General features: G+C 41.0%; 1 protein-coding gene across 1 annotated transcript in view; it reads left to right on the top strand.

The window, feature by feature from the left end:
- TRIP12 (thyroid hormone receptor interactor 12) overlaps nucleotides 1–19,108 on the top strand; it is a 153,294-nt gene extending 134,186 nt beyond the window's left edge. The window contains exons 35-43 of the mRNA XM_068967672.1: nucleotides 4,274–4,372; nucleotides 9,222–9,336; nucleotides 9,629–9,783; nucleotides 10,545–10,709; nucleotides 14,205–14,369; nucleotides 15,379–15,492; nucleotides 16,865–16,959; nucleotides 17,405–17,508; nucleotides 18,422–19,108. Of these exons, the coding sequence (XP_068823773.1) occupies nucleotides 4,274–4,372; nucleotides 9,222–9,336; nucleotides 9,629–9,783; nucleotides 10,545–10,709; nucleotides 14,205–14,369; nucleotides 15,379–15,492; nucleotides 16,865–16,959; nucleotides 17,405–17,508; nucleotides 18,422–18,618 (1,209 nt within the window). The 3' untranslated portion in view covers nucleotides 18,619–19,108. The remainder of the gene's footprint in view (nucleotides 1–4,273; nucleotides 4,373–9,221; nucleotides 9,337–9,628; nucleotides 9,784–10,544; nucleotides 10,710–14,204; nucleotides 14,370–15,378; nucleotides 15,493–16,864; nucleotides 16,960–17,404; nucleotides 17,509–18,421) is intronic.
- The last annotated feature ends 2,890 nt before the right edge of the window (nucleotides 19,109–21,998 follow it).

The following is a 21,998-nucleotide window of genomic DNA, read 5'->3' as shown; positions in this document are numbered from 1 at the left end:
CTACACGTGTGATGCATCTAATTCTCCCTGTTGGTTTAGAGACTTGAGTTCAGTCGCTCAGTCATGTTCGACTATTTGCAGCACAATGGACTGCAGCATGCCAGGCTTCCCTGTCATGTCACCAGTTCCCAGAGCTTACTCAAACTCATGTCCATCGAGTCAGTGATGCCATCCTCTGTCGTCCCCTTCCCCTCCTGCCTTCAGTCTTTCCCAGCATCAGGATCTTTTCCAGTGAGTCAGTTCTTCGCATAAGGTGGCCAAAGTATTGGAGTTTCAGCTTCAGCATCAGTCCTTCCAATAAATATTCAGAACTGATTTCTTTTAGGATGGACTGGTTGGATCTCCTTGCAGTCCAAGGGACTCTCAAGAGTCTTCTCTAACACCACAGTTCTAAAGCATCAATTCTTCAGCACTCGACTTTCTGTATAGTCCAGCTCTCATATCCATGCATGACTACTGGAAAAACCATAGCTTTGACTAGTCAGACCTTTGTTGGCAAAGTAATGTCTCTCTCTGCTTTTAAATATGCTGTCTAGTTTGGTCATAATTTTCTTTCAAGGAGCAAGTGTCTTTTAATTCCATGGCTGCAGTTACCACCTGCAGTGATTTTGGAGCCCCCAAAAATGAAGTTTGTCACTGTTTCCATATAAATGTGCCGTGAAGTGATGAGTCTGGATTCCATCATCTTAGTTCTCTGAATGTTGAGCTTTAAGCCAGCTTTTTCACTCTCCTCTTTCACTTTCATCAAGAGGCTCTTTAGTTCTTCTTCACTTTCTGCCATAAGGGTGGTATCATCTGCATATTTGAGGTTATTGGTATTTCTCCCGGCAATCTTGATTCCAGCTTGTGCTTCATTCAGCCCAGCATGTCTTATGATGTACTCTGCATACAGTTGAATAAGCAGGGTAAGAATATACAGCCTTGATGTACTCTTTTCTCGATTTGGAACCAGTCTGTTGTTCCATGTCCAGTTCTAACTGTTGCTTCTTGACTGGCATACAAATTTCTCAGGAGGCAGGTCAGGTGGTCTGGTATTCCCATCTCTTGAAGGATTTTCCACAGTTTGTTGTGAACCACACAGTCAAAGGCTTTGGTGTAGTCAATAAAGCAGAAGTAGTACTCTTGCCTGGAAAATCCCATGGATGGAGGAGCCTGGTAGGCTGCAGTCCATGGGGTCGTGAAGAGTCACACACAACTGAGCGACTTCACTTTCACTTTTCACTTTCATGCATTGGAGAAGGAAATGGCAACCTACTGCAGTGTTCTTGCCTGGAGAATCCCAAGGACGGTGGAGCCTGGTGGGCTGCCGTCTATGGGGTCGCACAGAGTTGGACACGACTGAAGTGACTTAGCAGTAGCAGCAGATGTTTTTCTGGAACTCTCTTGCTTTGCCAGTGATCCAACAGGTGTTGTCAATTTGATCTCTGGTTCCTCTGCCGTTTCTAAGTCCAGCTTGAACATCTGGAAGTTCACAGTTCATGTACTTGTTGAAGGCTGTCTTGAAGAATTTTGACCATTACTTTGCTAGCATGTGAGATGAGTGAAGTTGTGCGGTATTTGAACATTCTTTGGCATTGCCTTTCTTTGGGATTGGAATGAAAACTGACCTTTTCCAGTCCCATGGCCACTGCTGAGTTTTCCAGATTTGCTGGCATATTGAGTGCAGCACTTTCACAGCATCATCTTTTAGAATTTAGAATAGCTCACCTGGAATTCCATTGCCTCCACTAGCTTTGTTCATAGTGATGCCTTCCTAAGGCCCACTTGACTTCGTATTCCAGGATGTCTGGCTCTAGGTGACTGATCACACCATCGTGGTTATCTGGATCATGAAGATCTTTTTTGCATAGTTCTTCTGTGTATTCTTGCCACCTCTTCTTAATATCTTCTGCTTCTGTTAGGTCCATACCATTTCTGTCCTTTATTGAGCCCATCTTTGCGTGAACTGTTCCCTTGGTATCTCTGATTTTCTTGAAGAGATCTCTAGTCTTTCCCATTCTATTGTTTTCCTCTATTTCTTTGCGTTGATCACTGAGGAAGGCTTTCTTATCTCTCCCTGCTATTCTTTGTAACTCTGCATTCAGATGGGTATGTCTTTCCTTTTCTCCTTTGCCTTTCACAGCTTTTCTTTTCTCAGCTATTTGTAAGGCCTCCTCAGACAGCCATTTTGCCTTTTTGGCATTTCGTTTTCCTGTGGATGGTCTTGATCACTGCCTCCTATACAGTGCCATGAACCTCTGACCATAGTTCTTTAGGCCCTCTGTCTATCAGATCTAATCCCTTGAATCTATTTGTCACTTCCACTGTATAATCGTAAGAGATTTGATTTAGGTCATACCTGAATGGTCTAGTGGTTTTCCCTACCTTCTTCAGTTTAAGTCTAAATTTGGTAATATGGAGTTCGTGATCTTAGCCACAGTCAGTTCCCAGTCTTGTTTTTGCTGACTGTATGGAGCTTCTCTGTCTTTGGCTGCAAAGAATGTCATCAATCTGATTTTGGTATTGACCATCTGGTGATGTACACATGTAGAATCTTCTCCTGTGTTGCTGGAAGAGGATGTTTGCTATGACCAGTGTGTTCTCTTGGAAAACACTATTAGCCTTTGCCCTGCTTCGTTTTGTACTCCAAGGCCAGATTTGCCTGTTACTCCAGGTATCTCTTGACTTCCTACTTTTGCATTTCTGTTCCCTATAATGAAAAGGACATCTTTTTTGGTTGTTAGTTCTAGAAGGTCTTGTAGATCTTCATAGAACCATTCAACTTCAGCTTCCTCAGCATTATTGGTTGGGGCATAGACTTGAATTACTGTGATATTGAATGGTTTGCCTTGGAAACGAACAGAGATCATTCTGTTGTTTTTGAGATTGCATCCAGGTACTGCATTTCTCACTCTTTTGTTGACCATGATGGCTACTCCATTTCTTCTAAGGGATTCTTGCCCACAGTCATAGATGTAATGGTCTTCTGAGTTAAATTTAGCCGTTCCAGTCCATTTTAGTTCGCCAATGCCTAAAATGTTAATGTTCATTCTTGCCATCTCCTGTTTGACCATTTCCAGTTTGCCTTGATTCATGGATCTAACATGGAGCTTGATTCATGGACCTACCTTAGTCTTTGGTTTTCTTCTTATCCAAATGTGTTCTCCATATTTTCCTGTCAATCTCTTAGAATCTCTTGAGATTCTTCTTTACTCCAGTAAAAGTCCTCTCCCATCCTCAGTGTCTATAATGATTTTTGTGATTGTTTTTCTCTTTTAGTCTCCATAACTCTTGTGCGAAGGAAGAATCTTGTGTTCTTTAATTGAGACTTACTTTTCTTTCTAAATTATGAACTCTGTCTCCCTTTTATAACTGATGCCTTTATGCTATAGGTAGAATTAATCAAATCCACATCATTCCCTTGGTGAATCAGTTCAATTAGAAGAGATATATCACATCCCTGATGTAGTTCATGTCTCTAAGCCAGCCTTGTGTTGCTGACTTCATTTTTTTGTGCTTCTAATCCTGGCCTCACATTAATAGCTCTAAACCACACAGCCCTGGGCTGTTTCCATGGAAGACCTTTACTGAACTTCCCACACTGCACTGCCTTTTCTCAGGACTTCTGTGTTCATCTGTGTCCTTCTTGCTGAGGAGTCTTATTCAAGTCTGTCTTCATAATAAAAACTTCTCTCTCCAGAAGTCTCATGAAAGCCATTAGTAACGGCATGAAAGAGGGGGGAGTGGAAGGAATGAGAAGTGAAACAGAAAACATTTTTCTTAATCCTGTCTTTATTCGCATCATTTATCATTCTGAAACACAAAGCAATGATAGAACTTGGGAATCTATCAGTGCCTTTCTTGGCGCCATGAATCTCCTCAGTAGATGTTTGCAGTAGTGCTTGTAGGATCTCTGCAGGTCAGAGCCAGTCGGTCTGCAGCTCACCTGTCACCTGCACGGTTACTTCTCCATCATCTGTAAATGTACCCAGCGAGACTTTGTGGAGCCACAGCCCTGAATTCCACTGATGTTTGAGAAGGTTACAGAGATCCTTCCTTTACCATCTTGAATTTTCTGAATATCCCATGAGCTCAAGATAGTAATTACACTCAGCTTTTCTTCACGATAGCAGGATGTTGTTTATGTTTGTAGCACTGCAGCTGTATCTTAAACATTTTGAGGTATGTTTTTTTAAGAAGAAATTTTTAATAATTGAATTGATTCCTTCCCCCACCCCGAGAGAAATGCCACATGTTTATTAAAATCTCCTCACATTTGTACTTGCTTTTGCAGCGTACTGTGAACAGAGAGGAGCTGCTGAAACAAGCGGAGTCTGTGATGCAGGATCTTGGCAGCTCACGGGCCATGTTAGAAATCCAGTATGAAAATGAGGTGAGCTTAGGAGCCTGTTGACTTGTGCTTGTGACAAGATGGCACTGGAGTTTCTTGGTCCTGTGAAATTCTAAAAGACGATTGAGAAATTTATCTCAGAACCTGAGATTTAGTCTGTTTTCCCTTCAGTGATTTGTTCCAAGTTCTCCATTTTTTGAGGTTACATTGTATAATGAAAGACAGGGTTTTTTTTCCCTGGCATAAAAGCAAGTGTTTGTTTAGGTTGATAAAGTGAAAGGTTTTAAATATAACTTTAAAAATCTTCCAACTACTGTTTACTGAGCTACAACTCATATATAATAAATTCACACTTTTATCAGTGTCACACAGTTCTGAAAATTGACAGATGTATGCAGTCCATGACCACTGCCACATCAAGATAAAGGATAAAATCCTATCACCACAAAAAGTTCTTTTCGACCATTTTACAATCAGTCCCCAGCCTTTATTCACCTTGACTTTGTTTCCCATGACCTTGATAAACTTAATTATTGGTTCTAGAAATTTCTAAATTGATCATTTGGGAGGGTTGTAGATACAGGGCTTGGGCAACTTTTCTATAAAGAGCAAGAAAATAAATATTTCAGACTTTGTGGGCCCTTGGATCTTCATCAGAACACCTCAGCTCTGCCTTGGTAGCCTGAACACGGCCCTGCACAATACAGACACGAAACGAGTGTGGCCGTGTGTCAGTAAAACTTTATTTGCAGTCACTGAAATTTGAAGTCATGTAATTTTTACACATTATGAGATATTATTCAAGAATTTTTAATATTGTAAACTCGTTCTTAGTTTACAGACTGTGCAAAGCAGGCAGTAGGCGTGAGCTGTAGTTAACTGATCCACTTTGGAGACAGTCATGTCATCAATGAAAAAAGACAACTTTTCTTTCTAATCTTCTATCTTTTGTTTCTTTTGAGATGTTTTTAAATAGCCAGGCCAGTGCACCAGAGGCTCACTGATTTTGACAGAAATAATCAGATTTTGACAGAAATAATGATTTTTTTGTCTACTTTGACCCAGAAGTATTGAGTCTCCTGGGGATGCTTTCCTTCCTCTTTCCCTTAATTTTTTTTTCCTTAGGACAAAACTTAAGCCTTTAGATTTCTAAAACTCATGAACATAACATATAATGTTCCATTGTACTGATTGCTAGCTGACTCAGTCACTCAGTCATGTCCAACTCTCTGCAACCCCACAGACTGTAATCTGCCAGGCTGAAGAGATACAGTACTTATGTGTTTACAAACCCAGATTTCTTATTTATAAAACTGTAAGCTCTTTGCTCTAGTCAGCTTGGTCTGCTTGGTTATTTAAACATGCTTTGTCTACTTTTTTGACTCCATATTTTCCTCTCACCAGGCATCAGAGTCCTTTCTCTCTCATCCTTAATGCCTCTCTTCAGATTGCATCTTACATGAGTCCTAAACAAGTTCAGAATAGCATCACACTGATTATTCCAGGGGACAGGATTGAATTACTGATAGAGAAGTCATAATTTTATGATTTTCATTAATGAGTCTCTCCTGATGATTCTGGAAACTTTAAGAGTCCATGAGCTGGCTTCATTGGGGAAGAGGAGTTGGGAGGGGTGCTGGCTTCATATGTGCCCAGGACCTCAGGTTATAAGCCAGATTCAACCGTTTAAGTCAGCTGGTGGCTGTTAGAAAGTCTTTCTCACTAGCTCTAGAAGAAACTTGATCTAAAATGTCAGAACAAAATGGGCTCCATTATCAAATAGAGATGACTGGTAAGCCAGGGAGGAACTAAGCCAGTCTCTGGGCTCAGCAAACCACCCAAGCCCAGGGTTTGGAGCTACAGGTGACCCAGCCGCCCCAACAGTGAAAGGTTAGGAGCCTAGACTGGCACGTCTGGTGCTGCCAGTTACTGACAATATGAAGTTGGGCAAGTTATGTAAACTCCCCAGTGATAACCCAGCAAAGGGCACAATAAATGTACCTACCCCATTATGTTGTTAAAATGATTAAATGAGCTAAAATATAAAAAGCACAGTATCTGTCACATGGTATTAATATATGTTAGTATATAAGCTTTAATTTTGGAAAGAAAAAGACTTTCAAAGTTTCAAGTAAGAGAGTTGTCCAACTTTTTTTGATTTTCAGTGTTTGTTTTTAGACCTTTATGTTTTTCCTGCCTGTTGGAGAGGAAGACATTTTCCTCTACCCTTCTAGGTTCTTCTGGCTGGTCTACGAAATTGGCATGGGACAGATTACAGGAAAAACTGAAACAAGACTCTTAACTCATCAAAACAGTCAAAGCTCTCATCTTAAATACCACCTTCAGCCCAAAGACATAAGAGGATGTGGGGGTAGTAGTTTCAGACTTCAAAGGAGAGGAAGGCAATTCACATGGAGCAGATGTTTCGTAAACAAATATTTGCTGGGCCAGGCAGCGACAATGGGACCCAAGAGTGGACTCTGCTCTCAAGGCTGTGTCCCCCGCCGCCCCACCCCCCTAAACTGTCCCTGGCCGTCTCTGGCCTGTATTCTTTGCAGATGCCACTGGTGATAACTCTGTTCTGGGGACAGGCCCTTTGTCTAATTCTTCTGGGCAGTTAGAGAGTGAGTCAAAGTTTCTTGGTCTTTTGAGCCTTGATTGTTTTCCGCTGTAAGTGATCCACATGCCAAAGAAACATTTTGAGATTGGCAAGTTTTGTACCTCCACATTCCTTTAAAAACTGATTATGCAAAACCAGAATATCTGCTTTTTTTTTTTATTTTTTTGAAGGAATGACTGATGAAGATCCCTGAAAAGGTCAGGTTGGTCTGCAGGGTTGCTGGTCACCCAGTGCAGGGTGACTTGTCAGAGCAGCTGTGCCCTGGTCCTTCCTCTCTCACAGAGACTTGCTAGAATGAAGGCAGATGCAGTGATTCCCATGTCATTTAATATTTTAAGTTGAGTCTGTTTTACTGTTAGAAATAACAGTATTGGGATGAAGAAAATAGGCTGCTTTGATCTATGTTTTCTGTTTAGCCTAGGGTAATTGCCCTGAGAGGAGATAGAGATAATTGCTTTAAAGCACCATCTGGTGGATGCCAGGTGTTAATGCAGTTTTTTTCTTTGCTGCCTTTTCCACCTTTCTCCAGAGCTGACAATTGAGTGGAGAACAAAAGAGACAAAGTCCTTACTGTCGCAGAGCTTTTAGTTTGGGAAGGCCAATACACTCACTCACTCACTCATGTGCATATATATATGTTAGGATGTGTGCTGAAGGAAGCTAAAGCAAAATAAGAGCATGATGGCGGGTGGGGGTAGGATGGTGTAAGTAGACACTTGAGCAACAGTCAGTACTATTACTTCCCTGGTGGCTTAGAGGTATAAAGAATTCACCTGCAGTGCAGGAGATGCGGATTTGATCCCTGCTTTGCCAGGATTCCCTGGATAAGGAAATGGCAACCCACTCCAATATTCTTGTCTGGAAAATCCCATGGACAGAAAAACCTTGTGGGCTACAGTCCCTGGGGTCAGAAGAGTCAGACACAAATTAGAAACTAAACCACCACTACCAGTACTATCTAGGGGAAAGACTATCTCTTAGCAAAAATGAAGCAAAAAGCCCTGAGGCAGAATTCTTGTCCTGCTGAAGGATGACGGTAGCTAGAAGGTGTCAAAGGATCACACAGGACATGCAGGCTGAGCTCAGAATCTGAGCTTCTGTTTGAATGAGATACGGGGAGCCTTTGGAGGGCATGGAGGAATGACGTGAACTTGGGCTGTACAAGGATCACTCTCGAGCTGTTCAAATAGGTCCAAGCAGGTGGCTGTTTGGAAGGTTACACTTAACTTACTCAGTGGACTAGATCTAAGCTAGTGGGGGTGCCTTAAAAAAGTAACCGTGTAATGGTAAGATAATGCCCAGTATTTACTAGTAATCGGTAAGTGAAATAGAACCTTGCTAACAGGACTGTGGTTAGAATAAGCTTATAAACTATGGTATTAACTTGTCATTAGTTGCATATCTGATTTATGGTGTGAGCACATAGGACACGAAAGTTGATGATGACTGCCAGGATCATGTTTCTCATGGAGGAGGGGTTTTTACTCAGTGCTCCCCCTTTGGAGCTTGTTTAAAAATATCAGTGCCCAAGCTGTAAATCAGACATCCCAAATCAGACTCTCCAAGGCATGCCACCCCCATGTATGTATCCCGGCTCTTGGGAGACTCCAGGGCACCCCGGATCTGAAGCAGCACCAACGCACTCTGAGTTAGCCCTGTGGGTGCTGATGCGGGTTTAGACCTTCGTGTTCATGTGTGTGTTTCACTCAGCAACCTCTGTTAAACGGCTAATATGTGCCCAGGCACTATAAAGGATACAAGGTGAACTAAAGTTAACCCAGGTGAAGTACGCCATTATCGTAGAGTGAGATCACGGCAGTGTAAGGTGGTGAGTCCTTTTGCAGCCAGAATGTAAGTTCTGAAAAAGGAGCAAAGTAACTGGGAAGCTACAGAGGCTTCTGCTGCAGCGTGGACATGTGAACTCTTCTTGGACCAGGGGAACAGTTCACAAAGAGAGAAGGGAAGGGGATCCCTTCCAGACACTGCCATCTATCCCTGAGGCCAGGGCATGAGGCTGCAAGACTAATCTTGTCAGTGTACGAACTTAAACCATACAATTTAAATGTTGGGACCACAGGGAGTGGGAAGCGATAAAGGGCTCTCCATCCAAGTGACCAGAACTGAGGGAAGACAACAGTTTGGGGGGTAGGCTTGAATACATCCTGATAAACAATCGCTATTAGTATCGACTTTGCCAAAAGGTCAACAGGTTAAAAAAGGGGACAGCACAGATTGTAAAATTTACCTTGTCCTGCTTTTGTTCCTCTGTAGGTTGGCACAGGTCTTGGGCCTACACTGGAGTTTTATGCACTTGTATCTCAGGAACTGCAGAGAGCTGACTTGGGTCTCTGGAGAGGGGAGGAAGTAACTCTTAGCAATCCAAAAGGTAAATATCTCATCTGTGAGTGTGTCAGTTTGTCATTATCAGGTAAAGGGCCCATAACAACTCATTGTACTTGTTTAGCTTGCAGTGGAGGGCCAGGACCTCTGGCATTTCTTTTCACCTTTGTTTTCTCATTTATCACATGAGAGGCAGGCCCCTCCAGCTCCAGAGGACTTCATTCTGTGATCTACTGACTGATCCTGAGAATACTGAATTTCTTAAATGTTCTTAATTGCCGGGTTTGCCTTGTTTTGTGAAATGACACCTAAAGTTTGATGATTTACTCATTTTATAGGAAGCCAAGAAGGGACCAAGTATATTCAAAACCTCCAAGGCCTGTTTGCGCTTCCCTTTGGTAGGACAGCTAAGCCAGCTCATATCGCAAAGGTTAAGATGAAGTTTCGCTTCTTAGGAAAGCTAATGGCCAAGGCTATCATGGATTTCAGATTGGTAAGTTTAGAGTTGTTTTTCTTCAGTTCTTTTATACTTCTGTTCTATGCCAGTCTCTTAATCCCCTACACTTAATGCTGTATTTTAAGAGAGTGCTTTCACAAGTGTTAATGTGCACATGAATTGCTTGGAGAATTTCTCTGAAAATCCAGTTTTGGTTCAGCAGCTCATGGGTCAGGCCTAGGTTTCCACATTTCCTTACCAGCATCGAAGTGATACTCAGATGCCAGTCTGTGGCCCATTCCTGTGGTAGCAGAGGTTCAGAGAGTCAAGGGTGGCTTGATCTCTGGGGGATCTTGGTTGAAAAAAAGGAGCTGTTAATTATTTTTGAAGTTTCATTTTAATTACAACTAATTGTTTCTTTTAAAATTCTTGTTTCTGAATATGCAGTAATACAGACTAAAGTAAAATTATGTTCACTTGGTCCAAAATAGAGTAAGCTGCCTCTGAACATCTCTTGGTGTTGAGGTCCTTATGGAGAATATACGTCCATCATTGAAAGCTTCCTTTTTAGGGTCAGTGTTTAAATAGAAATCTTTTGTATTCAGTGTTTTTTTTTCACTGTCAGGAGCCCCAGACTGAGTTTAAATGGGGACAGTTTTATATAATAAGAAACAGTTTTAAAATTTGTCGTCTTCACACCCCCCTGCCCCGGGGATTACTTCACCTTTTAAAATGACTTATTGGAGTGTCACTTAAAGAATGGAGGCACTGCTAGAAGCTTAATTTGACTGTTACAGCATTTGCATCTTCTCTTTTAGGTGGACCTTCCCCTGGGCTTACCTTTTTATAAATGGATGCTCCGGCAAGAAACTTCGCTGACGTCACACGATTTGTTTGACATTGACCCAGTTGTAGCCAGGTCAGTGTATCACCTCGAAGACATCGTCAGACAGAAGAAAAGACTTGAACAAGATAAATCCCAGGTAGGCTTAGAAGATGGGGTTTGTGTTAAGTGATTTCTGTTCGACCTGGTTATTATTTTATATTGGAAGAGTTTAATTGTTATTGTAATAGCTGAAACATATGATTTTACAGTGGACAAGATGGCCTGTAATAACAGCAGATGATGAATAAGCAACTTGACCAGCAAATAAAATACACCCCTAACTAAAACCATAGGGCTTGTTTATTACATTTTAGGTGGACGTTATGTATCTGGGCAGATACTCTGTCATATTGAATTCTTTCAGTAAGCATTTGAATCAATAAAGCTATTCTCAGGACAACAGATTTTCTGAAAAGATGGCTTAATTTAGGAACAACCCATTTGTTTCTAGAGAAATCTCAGGAAGGTATTTTTAAAGGTCATGGTGGTGTCACTATTTCTGTTGAGATTTCTCTGTTAGATCTCATGAATAATCCTGATCTTTATATCATTAATGTATATTCTTCATATATTAACAAAATTAAATAATTTGATTCAGTCTGAGAGTAATAGGGTTCTGTATCTGACATTGGAAGAAGACAAAATTTTATTTTTTGAGAAGTGGCATAGAGTCAGACGTCTTTATATTGGGGCAAGTAACATGGACCAGTGATAAAGCAACTCATATATTTTGTAAACTGCATAAAATAAGAATAAAGAATTAAGATTCTATAGCAGTGGCACCCCACTCCAGTACTCTTGCCTGGAAAACCCCATGGACGGAGGAGGCTGATGGGCTACAGTCCATGGGGTCGCTGAGGGTCGGACACGACCGAGCGACTTCACTTTCACTTTTCACTTTCATGCATTGGAGAAGGAAATGGCAACCCACTCCAGTGTTCTTGCCTGGAGAATCCCAGGGACGGCAGAGCCTGGTGGGCTGCCATCTATGGGGTTGCACAGAGTCGGACACGACTGAAGTAACTTAGAGAGCAATAGCAGCAGCTAGGTAAAAGGTTTTGTCTCTCAATAAGATAGACAGGAGCTTATTTGCGATGGGGCTTTTAGAGTACCTTTTTATCAAGAAAGAAGATGATTTGTAAGAATTTTATCTCCCATATTTATTGATAATTATTAATGATACTTTTTGGGTAAACATTTATTAAGAGAAATTCATTTTTAAAGAAGCCATATCCGTCCTTTCTATATAAGATCTGTTGTTTTAGGATTTTTAGAACCAGTTAGGTTTATGCTTACCAACTTTGTAAAATTTAAGCTACTATAATCTTATTCAAGATCATCTCTTAGGTAAAACTCTTAAGGTTTGTACCACCACAAACCACCCCTCCTCAAACCTCTCTCCCCACCAATAAAGTACAATTCATGACCCTCTTCCGAGAGCCTTACATGTATTAATTCATTTAATCCACTGTGAAATACACATGTTTTTGTTATCCCTACTTTACACATTTACACATGGTAAACCCAAGGCAGATAGTTTGAGTTGCCTACCCAAGGTCACTTAGCTGAAATACCCAAGAGCTGGACTTAAAACCCAGGCTCTCTGCTCTGGAGGCCATGGTCTTAGAGCTTTTACAAGCTCTCTTATGTATCCTTGTCTCCTGTCTAGTCTGCTGCATTCTCTTCCTCAGATCTTTTTTTTTTTTTTTTTAATTTTAAAATCTTTAATTCTTACATGTGTTCCCAAACATGAAACCCCCTCCCACCTCCCTCCCTATAACATCTCTGTGGGTCATCCCCATGCACCAGCCCCAAGCATGCTGTATTTGAGATTTGTTCTTCTAATGTTTATTATCCTGATGTTACCAATTTAAAAGTGTAAGATGCATAGCAAAAGAACCACATTCCGGAAAACTTCAACCAGAACTTGAAGACTGGTGGTATTCTCAAATGTCTTACCTCGTTATTTATAAAGCATACCGATGGAACAAGGTGTCTGAGCTGAGCGTCCACTTGGTAATTTAAATTCTTGAAAAATATGTGGAAAATGGGCTAAAGTGTAGCTCTTAATTTAATATTTAATATGTAAAACGGCTAATCCCTTTTAAACATCTCAAGGACATACTGTATATTCTAGATTCCTATCAATAATAGCATTGTTGAGAGCTTTCCAGTGAGAGAACGTTAAAATGAAGAGTTTTTATTAAGTCCTTTTGCTGACAAGCATTTCAAATGAAAAATGGAAAACCTTCCTTATGTGTCATGAAATGATGTACCCAAACTGAGAGAGACTTAGGCATGTGTTTTTGCAGAGAAGCAAAAATTCTTAACAAAGTATTTTACCTTAATGTTAAATAACTCTGCCCCGCCCCAGCTCTATGTTTTGAATTATCTGGAATCCTAAGTGGCTTTCAGTTTCCTCTTTTAAGAAGTGACTGTTAACCAGAACTTCCTAGTCTTTTTTGTTGTTGTTAAGTGATTACTTTTCTGCATCTTGACTGTCTAACCGCTAGGAATTTCATACCCAGGGGCATCTTTAATTCAGAAACTCAACCTTTTTTCTCCTGTACTACTTTTTCTTTCTCCTGACATCTTATTTTCAAAGAGAATTTGCAGTTGTGTGTGTTGGTCTTTGATTCAGAAATAATATTTTATATAAGGCCTTCAAAATCTTAAGCATTTTTAAAAAATGAGTAATGCAAACTGCTATTAACATGCCTCTCTCTTTAGAATGGGACTTGACTTTTCTTAGGAATTTGTTAAAACCATTTTTCATCGCAGGGTTGCTGTATGAATACAGAGTTGTTAATGCTGGGCCTGCAGTAATTGAATGAAGGATCTCTGGATGTTCTTTAGACTTGAGCTTGCAGAGAAAACAAGTTAACTACTTTGACTAGAAAGTACATTATTTGTATTTACAATTTCCTAACTGTGTTGTATTACTTATTATTTGCTATGTACATATATTGGAATTAGCACTCCAGTATTCTTGCCTGGAGAATTCCATAGACAGAGGAGCCTGTCAAGCAACAAATAGTACATGGGGTCCCAGAAAATCGAATACGACTGAGTGACTCCCCCCCCCCCCCCCCACCCTTGGATTCATTAAGATTAGCTGAAAATTTGTGAAAAGTTTGTCTGGCTTTAGAGCTTGCACTCTTAAATCAACCATTATGCAGACTATTCATTTCAGTCGCTCAGTCGTGTCCAACTCTTTGCAACCCCATGGACTGTAGCACACCAGGCCTCCCTGTCCATTGCCAACTCCCAGAGTTTACTCAAACTCATGTCACTGAGTTGGTGGTGCTATCTGTTATGACCTGTGAAATCTGAGTATGGTCAAACTGGGTAGCAAACATCTTATTTTGAAGGAACACTCAGTCTTGTTTTCTTATATAAAAGTAGTTGGATTTTGAAGTGTTTATGATTATTTCCTATGTGATCTCAGTGACTTTGTGTAGATTATAACAAATAACAGCCTAAGAGCTAAAGAAACCCATGCAGTTTATTAGCCTATCTTTTATTTTATAAACACAAACAGAAATGAGTGAATTATTATTTGTGACAAACACCCTCCCCCACTTTTTTTTAGACCAAAGAGAGTCTCCAGTATGCATTAGAAACCCTGACTATGAACGGCTGCTCTGTGGAGGATCTGGGATTGGATTTCACTCTGCCAGGGTTTCCCAACATTGAACTAAAGAAAGGAGGAAAGGATATACCGGTCACCATCCACAATTTGGAGGAGTATCTAAGAGTGCGTACTGGCCACATCCCCTGGAGAGAAGGCCAGCGGTGGTCACGTGGGGTGGGGTGGACTGCTGTGAAGGAGAGGGTGGGACAGGCGATCTGGGGAGCACAGGTGCATGTCTGGGAGCTGCTGCACAGACTGGGTTGAGACCTTCAACAGTTGGGGTGGCTACATGAAGTCCCTTTTTTCAGGCCTTAACTTCTGCTTGCACTTGAGACATTGTCAGATATTTCACAGTGCCTCATGTATAGCTGTGAACTCTCTGCCTTCAAGCTTGAATGCCATATAATAACATCATATTTTCTTAGTTTAAGAAAAACATCAGTGAAAAGGAACATCCCTTGTGTTGTCTCTCAAGCCACTTAACTTGACCTCATTGCCTTTGATGCTCTCCATACCTGTGTAGAGATGTTTATGTATGTTTGCCCTCTCCCCATCCTTGACCCTATTTATTAAGGAAAAGCAGTTTTGTACTGATCCAAATTATATTTTAGATTGCAGTCTGTATGTCTTTATCATCACACTTTTGGAAAAGTTTCTTTTGTTTATTCCTGACATTGAATGGAAAGAGCATTTGGTTCTAGACAGAAAGCCACCTACAGCTCTGAGACCAGACTTTTCCAAAAGATGATAATTGTGACTCTTGAAACATTATCTTTAATTCTCAGTAACATTTCATCCTCCTGGGAAGTTTCATCTGTTTTTCATCTGATAAGGTAATTTGTAACTCACAGGGATATTATATAAATAAATTTTTTAAACACACTAAATATAAATGCATGTGGCATTTTTTACATTTTCTTAATGGCCAGACCCAGAATCAGAAGTTGACCTGACCTATCTGTTACTTATGCAGTTTCTGAAACATATTCTAAAGACCTTGGATTTTTTTTTTTTTTTTAAGTAATCAGGAAGGATATTTCACTGTACTTTGCCAAATATTAAGTAGGAAAGAAATTTGAACTCTGGTCACAGATTTTTAAAGAGACTTTTTTTTCTTTCTTTTTTTTTGCAGCTGGTTATATTTTGGGCACTAAATGAAGGTGTTTCCAGGCAGTTTGATTCATTTAGAGATGGATTTGAATCAGTCTTCCCACTCAGTCATCTCCAGTACTTCTACCCAGAAGAAGTGAGTAGCTTGTGTGCAAAAGAAATGGTCATCTCTGATTCCATACCTGTAATTATCTTAGTGAGGTATCTCTGTACTTTTTAGTCAGATACCCTGTTGTTATGAGCAAATAAAATTGTGGAGCGTTGGGCTTTTTAAGAGGGTAGTCTGGGAAAAATAAGATCATTTCCTGAGTGAGGAAGAATATTCAATATGATGTATTTTTTTCTATAATACATTTTCTGGCTGAATCTGCAAATCTTTGAACAACTTAGCATTTTAATCTCAATTATTTTTAAGTCCACTTTGATTTGCTACTTACTGAAAATGTGTGTACCTGGCACTTTTAGGCACTAAGTGTCACCTGGAATTGAAAACAGCAAGGGTTTCATTTGGAATTGCATCCTGGTCCCCACTACCTGGGACTTCCCAGGTGGCTCAGCAATAAAGAATTTGCTTGCCAGTGCAGGAGATGCAGGTTCAACCCTGAGTCAGGAAGATCCCCTGGAGAAGGAAATGGCAGCCCACTCCAGTATTCTTGCCTAGGAAATCCCACGAACAGAGGAGCCTGGCAGGCTACAGTCCTTGGGGTTGCAGAGTCAAATATGACTTAGTAACTAAACAACAACCTCACTGCTTAGCTATGTGACCTTATCCAGGTTTTCATATATAACCTGACTGACTTGTTCATAAAATTGAGGTAAACTCTGTCTCACTGAGCAAGATACATAAAGAACCTGACATTGAGTGACATGTAGTAGATAGCAAATTTCACATATGCGGAATGGATTTTCTCAAAGTAGACAAGTCATCCTGCAAATGGGCAGTCAGCCAGGTGAGAGATGGTTTAATTGGATACTGATGTTAGATTTTTATCCTAAGGGCATGAGCATTTCTTTCCAGCATCTGTCCTCTAGTGACTGTGTTAGTCCTAGACAACCATCTGGCATAGAAGTGCCTTTGCAAAGCGGGAAAACCTCCCCGTTTGCTGTTGGTTCAGCTTTCTTCTCCCACTTCTGTCTCCCACTCAATATTCTTTCTGTTAGCTTCCGTTATTGTGTGCCCTTGTGTTTCTAAAAGTCAGGATTTATAAAATCTCTCTGGTCAGAGGTAGATTATGAAGTTAAAGCCTCTAAAGAAATGAGAAGAATTAGGTAGGTTTTAGTTCAGATTAAAGGCTTCTCTAGAGCCTAGTCCCTGCAGATGGTCAGGGCACCCGTTACTGTCAGCTACAGAGGAGAGTGAATCTGTGACTAATAGTGGAAGAGCACGTTGTATAAAGAGCACCAGGCAGAAGCTTGTGGACTTGATATCAGCACACCACAAAGCAGAACACGTGCCACTTCGCTCCGTTGTGTCCTTAGTAATCTGTTGCCCTTGTTTAAACACACAGCTGGATCAGCTTCTGTGTGGTAGTAAAGCAGACACTTGGGATGCAAAGACACTGATGGAATGCTGCAGGCCAGATCACGGTTACACTCATGACAGGTAAGGCCTGGGCTCTGCCAGGTTTCAGATACACACATAGGTCTAGGTTTTAAAGTTTGTTTACCTATTAAAGGAGGCTTTCCAATATTTTGGCTTCATTTCTCTCAAGACTGGGACTTGAGGACTGAAAGGGGTTTTGGGCTTTTTTGCCCCAAGTGTTTCTGTGAAAATGGGTAGGATAGGCAAAGATGGGGCCAATGTCACCCCATTACCCATTTTATGTACAGTAGAGTAGAAATACCTGTACAGTCCCAGACAAGTCTCATTTATCACCAGAGTAACCATTCCATTTGAATCCAGCTGTAACAACAGAACAAATTTGTGTGTGTTTATAAAGTGAATTCATATGTAGTCATATTTACATTTAATAGTCTCTAGCTCATTGTAAGTCAGAAGTATATTTTAATATGATGAGATAACTTTGATGTATTTATTTCTGTTGTAGTCGGGCTGTGAAGTTCTTGTTTGAGATTCTCAGTAGTTTTGATAATGAACAGCAGAGGTTATTTCTCCAGTTTGTGACAGGTAGCCCACGATTGCCTGTTGGAGGTGGGTACAACTATTGATTTCTTGTAGCTGTGTGGAGGGGGGTGGTGAGAGAGAGCGTGTGTGTGCATGCAAAACTTCAGTGCCAACAGCAGGATTTTTTTTGACTTACAAGTGCCTCTTCGTTCCCTGGTGACTCAAGTGGTAAAGAATCTGCCTGCAATGTGGGAGACCTGGGTTCAGTCCCTGGGTTGGGAAGATCCCCTGGATAAGGGAATGGCAACTCACTCCAGTATTCGTGCCTGGAGAATTCCATGGACAGAGGAGCCTGGTGGGCTACAGTCCATGGGGTTGCAAAGAGTCAGACATAACTGAGCAACTAACACTTTCTTCTTTCTAGTTATATAATATTGCAATGTTGAGTTTTTAGTGAACTGAGAGATAAGAGAGATCACTAGCCAGGCAGTTCATAGAGACTCTTACACTGAAGTAGGATTGTTCATGTACATGTAATGCTGCTTCCCTCTATTCAGATTCTCAGGCATTTGTACATTTTATAAACCCTTAGATGAGAAGTGGTTCTAAAGTCTGTTTTTTTTTTTCAGAAATGAATCCTAATAATGGGTTGAGTTGACACTCTTTAAAAAACATAAGGAAAGCATAAAGCACTGTTTGCTGCCATGTTATAGTGACTTTGAAGGGTAATTGAAGCAGGTACCAGAGTCCTTACTAACTCAGTGTATCTTGAATGGGTAGAGTTCATTACGCAGGAAGAAAAAGTGCCTTCTGTGTGTGGTTATTTTGTGCAGCAGAGCAGTGTGGGACGTTTTCTGATGGAAGTAGATAAGGGTACCTATGCTTGTGATTCCAGGCCGATTCTCCTCATGGTTGAGACACGAGTTTTCCCTGTGCTCTCTGGCAGGCATCTTGTAAACTTACCACGTTCCTTTGTCCTCCTTCCTTGCCCCTTCATCAGGCTTCCGGAGCTTGAATCCACCTTTGACCATTGTCCGGAAGACCTTCGAATCAACAGAGAACCCAGATGACTTCCTACCCTCTGTCATGACCTGTGTGAACTATCTTAAGTTGCCGGACTATTCAAGCCTCGAGATAATGCGGGAAAAGCTGTTGATGGCCGCGAGAGAAGGGCAGCAGTCGTTCCATCTTTCCTGATCACATCAGGAAGGGTGGTGTCTGCCTGTTACAGCAAAAGACAGCAATCATGATTTCTTTTCTAAATGTGTCACCTGAGTCAAGGAAACATGTTACGCCTTCTCGTAGGAAAATGGCTTGCAGAATATAAAAGAGACACTTGGTTCTTCATTAATGGCCCCATGGACTTAAAGTGATCAGGCCCTAAAACGTTGTTGTGATGAGGTTTCTTTAGCAAGTTCTTGTTTAAATTATCATTTATTTGACGAGTGAAGTTTTTAACTTGCTTTGCTGTGTGAAATTTAAAAAAGGGATGTTTTTCCAGGCTGAAACAATAAATGTCGCTGTGCAGTTTAATTCTGGGCTGTGTGTATCCATCTAGCTAAGTCTGCAGTTTTGCTTCCTCCAAAAACAACTCTTGTACAGAAATTCAGGCTCACTTGTGTTTGACAGAAACAGTTGAGCAGGCAAGCTCTGTGCTTTCTGCTCCATGCCCTCCCACCCCTCTCGAGTTCCCCACCCCGACTCATGTACTGTCTGTGCCGCTCACACAGGTTTTTTGTGTACAAAATCCACAGTTGGTACATCTTTGTCAGCCATGGGCTTTTGTTGTTCCATGTTCTCAAATTAAGATACAATTTAAAATTCATGGAATTAAAGTTGTCAGTATAATTCAACCCTTATAACTAGGTAGCTTTTTCTAAGAGTTTAGATGTAACAGAGTTGTGGGGTATCACTGGCCTTACACCAGGGACACACTAGGACTGTTCATTACATGGTGATTCCTGCAACCACCGCCTCCATACTGGAGGCAGGGAGAGCTTGCTTGTTTCTTTTGTGTCAGTTTAAAAGTTCTGCAACTTGGGCTGGCCAGTGTTTATTATCCTATGGCCAGAGCATTTTGAATTGATACATACGGTTTTAAGCAAAATTAGCAGTTTTCATTCCCTGTTGGAGTAAGAAAACAAATTTTTTTTCTTTTCCCCTTTGTTCTCGTTTTTAAGTTTTTTCCCCACTGTTTTGCGTTGTTCCAATCTCCTCTTTCCCTCCTCCCAGTGCTCACTTGCGACAAACATCCCAGCCTTTGTCTCAACACAGATTGAACACCTGTAAGCAGTGCTCTGTCCAGTTGTTTTATATGCTGATTTCTCAAATCTGCAATAATTCATCAGGTTCCTGTTTTTACCTGAAAATAAAGTTTGCTTCACCTTCTGTGCCGTATGCATAACTCTCAATTGTATAGATGCATCTCAACGCAAGCAGATCATCACAGCTCTATGATTTGCATCATGACTGATTGTGCTATTCAAAGAATTAAGAATAGCAACTTGAAGAATATAAAAAGTGGGAGGAGATTCCTTCCTTCCTTCCTAAGGTTCAAAATTAAGCCAGTTGCATAAAATTTGAGAGAATTTCCATAGTTCATCTTTCTGAAAACGAGGGATGAACTGATCTTTTTTTTTTTATTGGACTTTGAGAAATCAATTTTGTTTGTTCTAAAGTCTTACTTCATTGATGTAGAAACTCCTTTGTTCCCTATTCCACCACCTTAAAGAAATTCAGTGGCTTGTTTTATTTAGATTACTTTGTCGTTTTACACTCAAATGGCCTTATATGAGCATCTTCTTAATGAACCTGAGCAGTGACCCGGGTTGGGTGAGTTAGGTGGGATGGAACAGTGAGTGGAGATTGAGGCACCTCCTGGGTCCTTGCAGAAGCTCTAGCGACCAAAGGGCTTCACCTTGGCATCACCTTGAGGGAGCTGTTTCTCTGCAGTTCTAACATCAACACCAGGACCTGTGCAGTTTAATCAAGCAAAACTAGTTTAAATGAATGAACTCATTTGTGTTTAAACTGTTCTGAAACCTACGTTTTTACAAACTTCAAGCACAAAAGATTTTTGCCTGAACATAACATTTTTGTTCCTCGTTTTTTAAAGGATTCTGTTAAAATTTCCACATATGTATAAACAGTGTTTCCTATTTGGATATCTGTATTTACCATTTCAGTCATTTCATGGCCCTGGCAAATTTGGCCTCATTGATGTCAGCATCTAATGAGTACGTTAGATTCTTTTTAAATCACACTCCGGAGCTTGATTGTTTCAAAGTCAGTAGTTAACCTGTTTAAAAGCTTTCAGTCCAGCTTAACTCCTTAATTTGGGGGTGGGGGGGTTGGTCCTTGGTTAATTAGGGGCAGGAAGACCCTTCCCATTTTCAAGCAATCTGCCTTAGCAGAGGCCTTAATACTGCATCATAGGGAAAAATACCCTTCTTTTGCTGTTACTCCAGTTATGCCTTAAATTTATTTGCTGAGTAACCCTGTCACCACTCACTGCTCTCTTAAGGATGCTTTACACACGTAGACAGTTGGATAGTGACTAAGACCTTGTCCTTTATAGTTCTCTCTGAGGTGAAATCAGTCAGATGTTAGTCATAGCTAATACCGACTGTGGGGTTGACATTCAGATAGTGACTGATTTGCTCTGTTTTGTAGATGAAAACATTTTTGACTGTTTAAGAAGAAAGAGTTAGTGACATGTATTCCCCTCCCCCCAGCCTCTCCCTTCCACCTCCAAAGTGGATTGTGAGTGTCCGTTAGTCTCATTAGGAACAGACGAGAGAATTCTAGATGCTTTAGCCAAACCCTTCTACACAGTCCACGGGACACTTTCTGCTCTTCCCGTGCTTCAGCTCTGCTTCCCTGTGTTGGCGGTGATGGGGAACTGCCCTTCAACTTAGCATTCTCTGAAGAAGGTGGTGTCCTAAAGCCCTTGTGTCCCACGTTTGGCTCTTTTTATGAGTTTGGCACATAACGTGGAAAGGAGAGGTGCAGCTGGCTGGCTGATGTCACTTCCTGCCCTCCTCTGGGGCATCCTGTGCATAAAGGCCGTTAAGGCTGAGTGACAGCCCCAACTAAGACATGAGATTCAGCTCTTGCTTTTTCCACAGTAAGGATTATTGCCAGCAAACTGAGCGTGTCTTCCTGTTAGTCCAACAGGTGTTGAGACTGTGCTCCCGATTCCTGTCAGTGAGTAGACTGAGGAAGTGGGAATGTTGCTGATATTCCACGGGGGAAAAAAAATGTGATGAAAAAGAAGGCTTGCTGGGGAAAGACCTAACTGTTCAGAAACCAGGTCCTTCTGGGAGAGGTTCTGGATGCTGAGGTTCATTCTTCATCAGCAAAGATGAGCAAGCCTTTAATTAGAGTTATCTTGGGCTTTGGGTTGTTTTGACCCACTTTATTTTCCCTACTGTAATGAGAACATTGTTTGAAAATGTCGTACTCTGTATTTCTAACTCTGAGAAATGCTTTTGTATGGGTCGTAGGTTTGACGTTGCAGTAGTTGACATACCTGGTAAGGGATAACCTAGTGACAAATCACTGAAAATGCTTCCTTT

This window comes from Capricornis sumatraensis, chromosome 3, assembly GCF_032405125.1.
Source record: "Capricornis sumatraensis isolate serow.1 chromosome 3, serow.2, whole genome shotgun sequence".
NCBI lineage: Eukaryota > Metazoa > Chordata > Mammalia > Artiodactyla > Bovidae > Capricornis > Capricornis sumatraensis.
The sequence above is the reverse complement of the archived record's forward strand: the minus strand, read 5'-3'. Positions and strand labels throughout refer to the sequence as shown.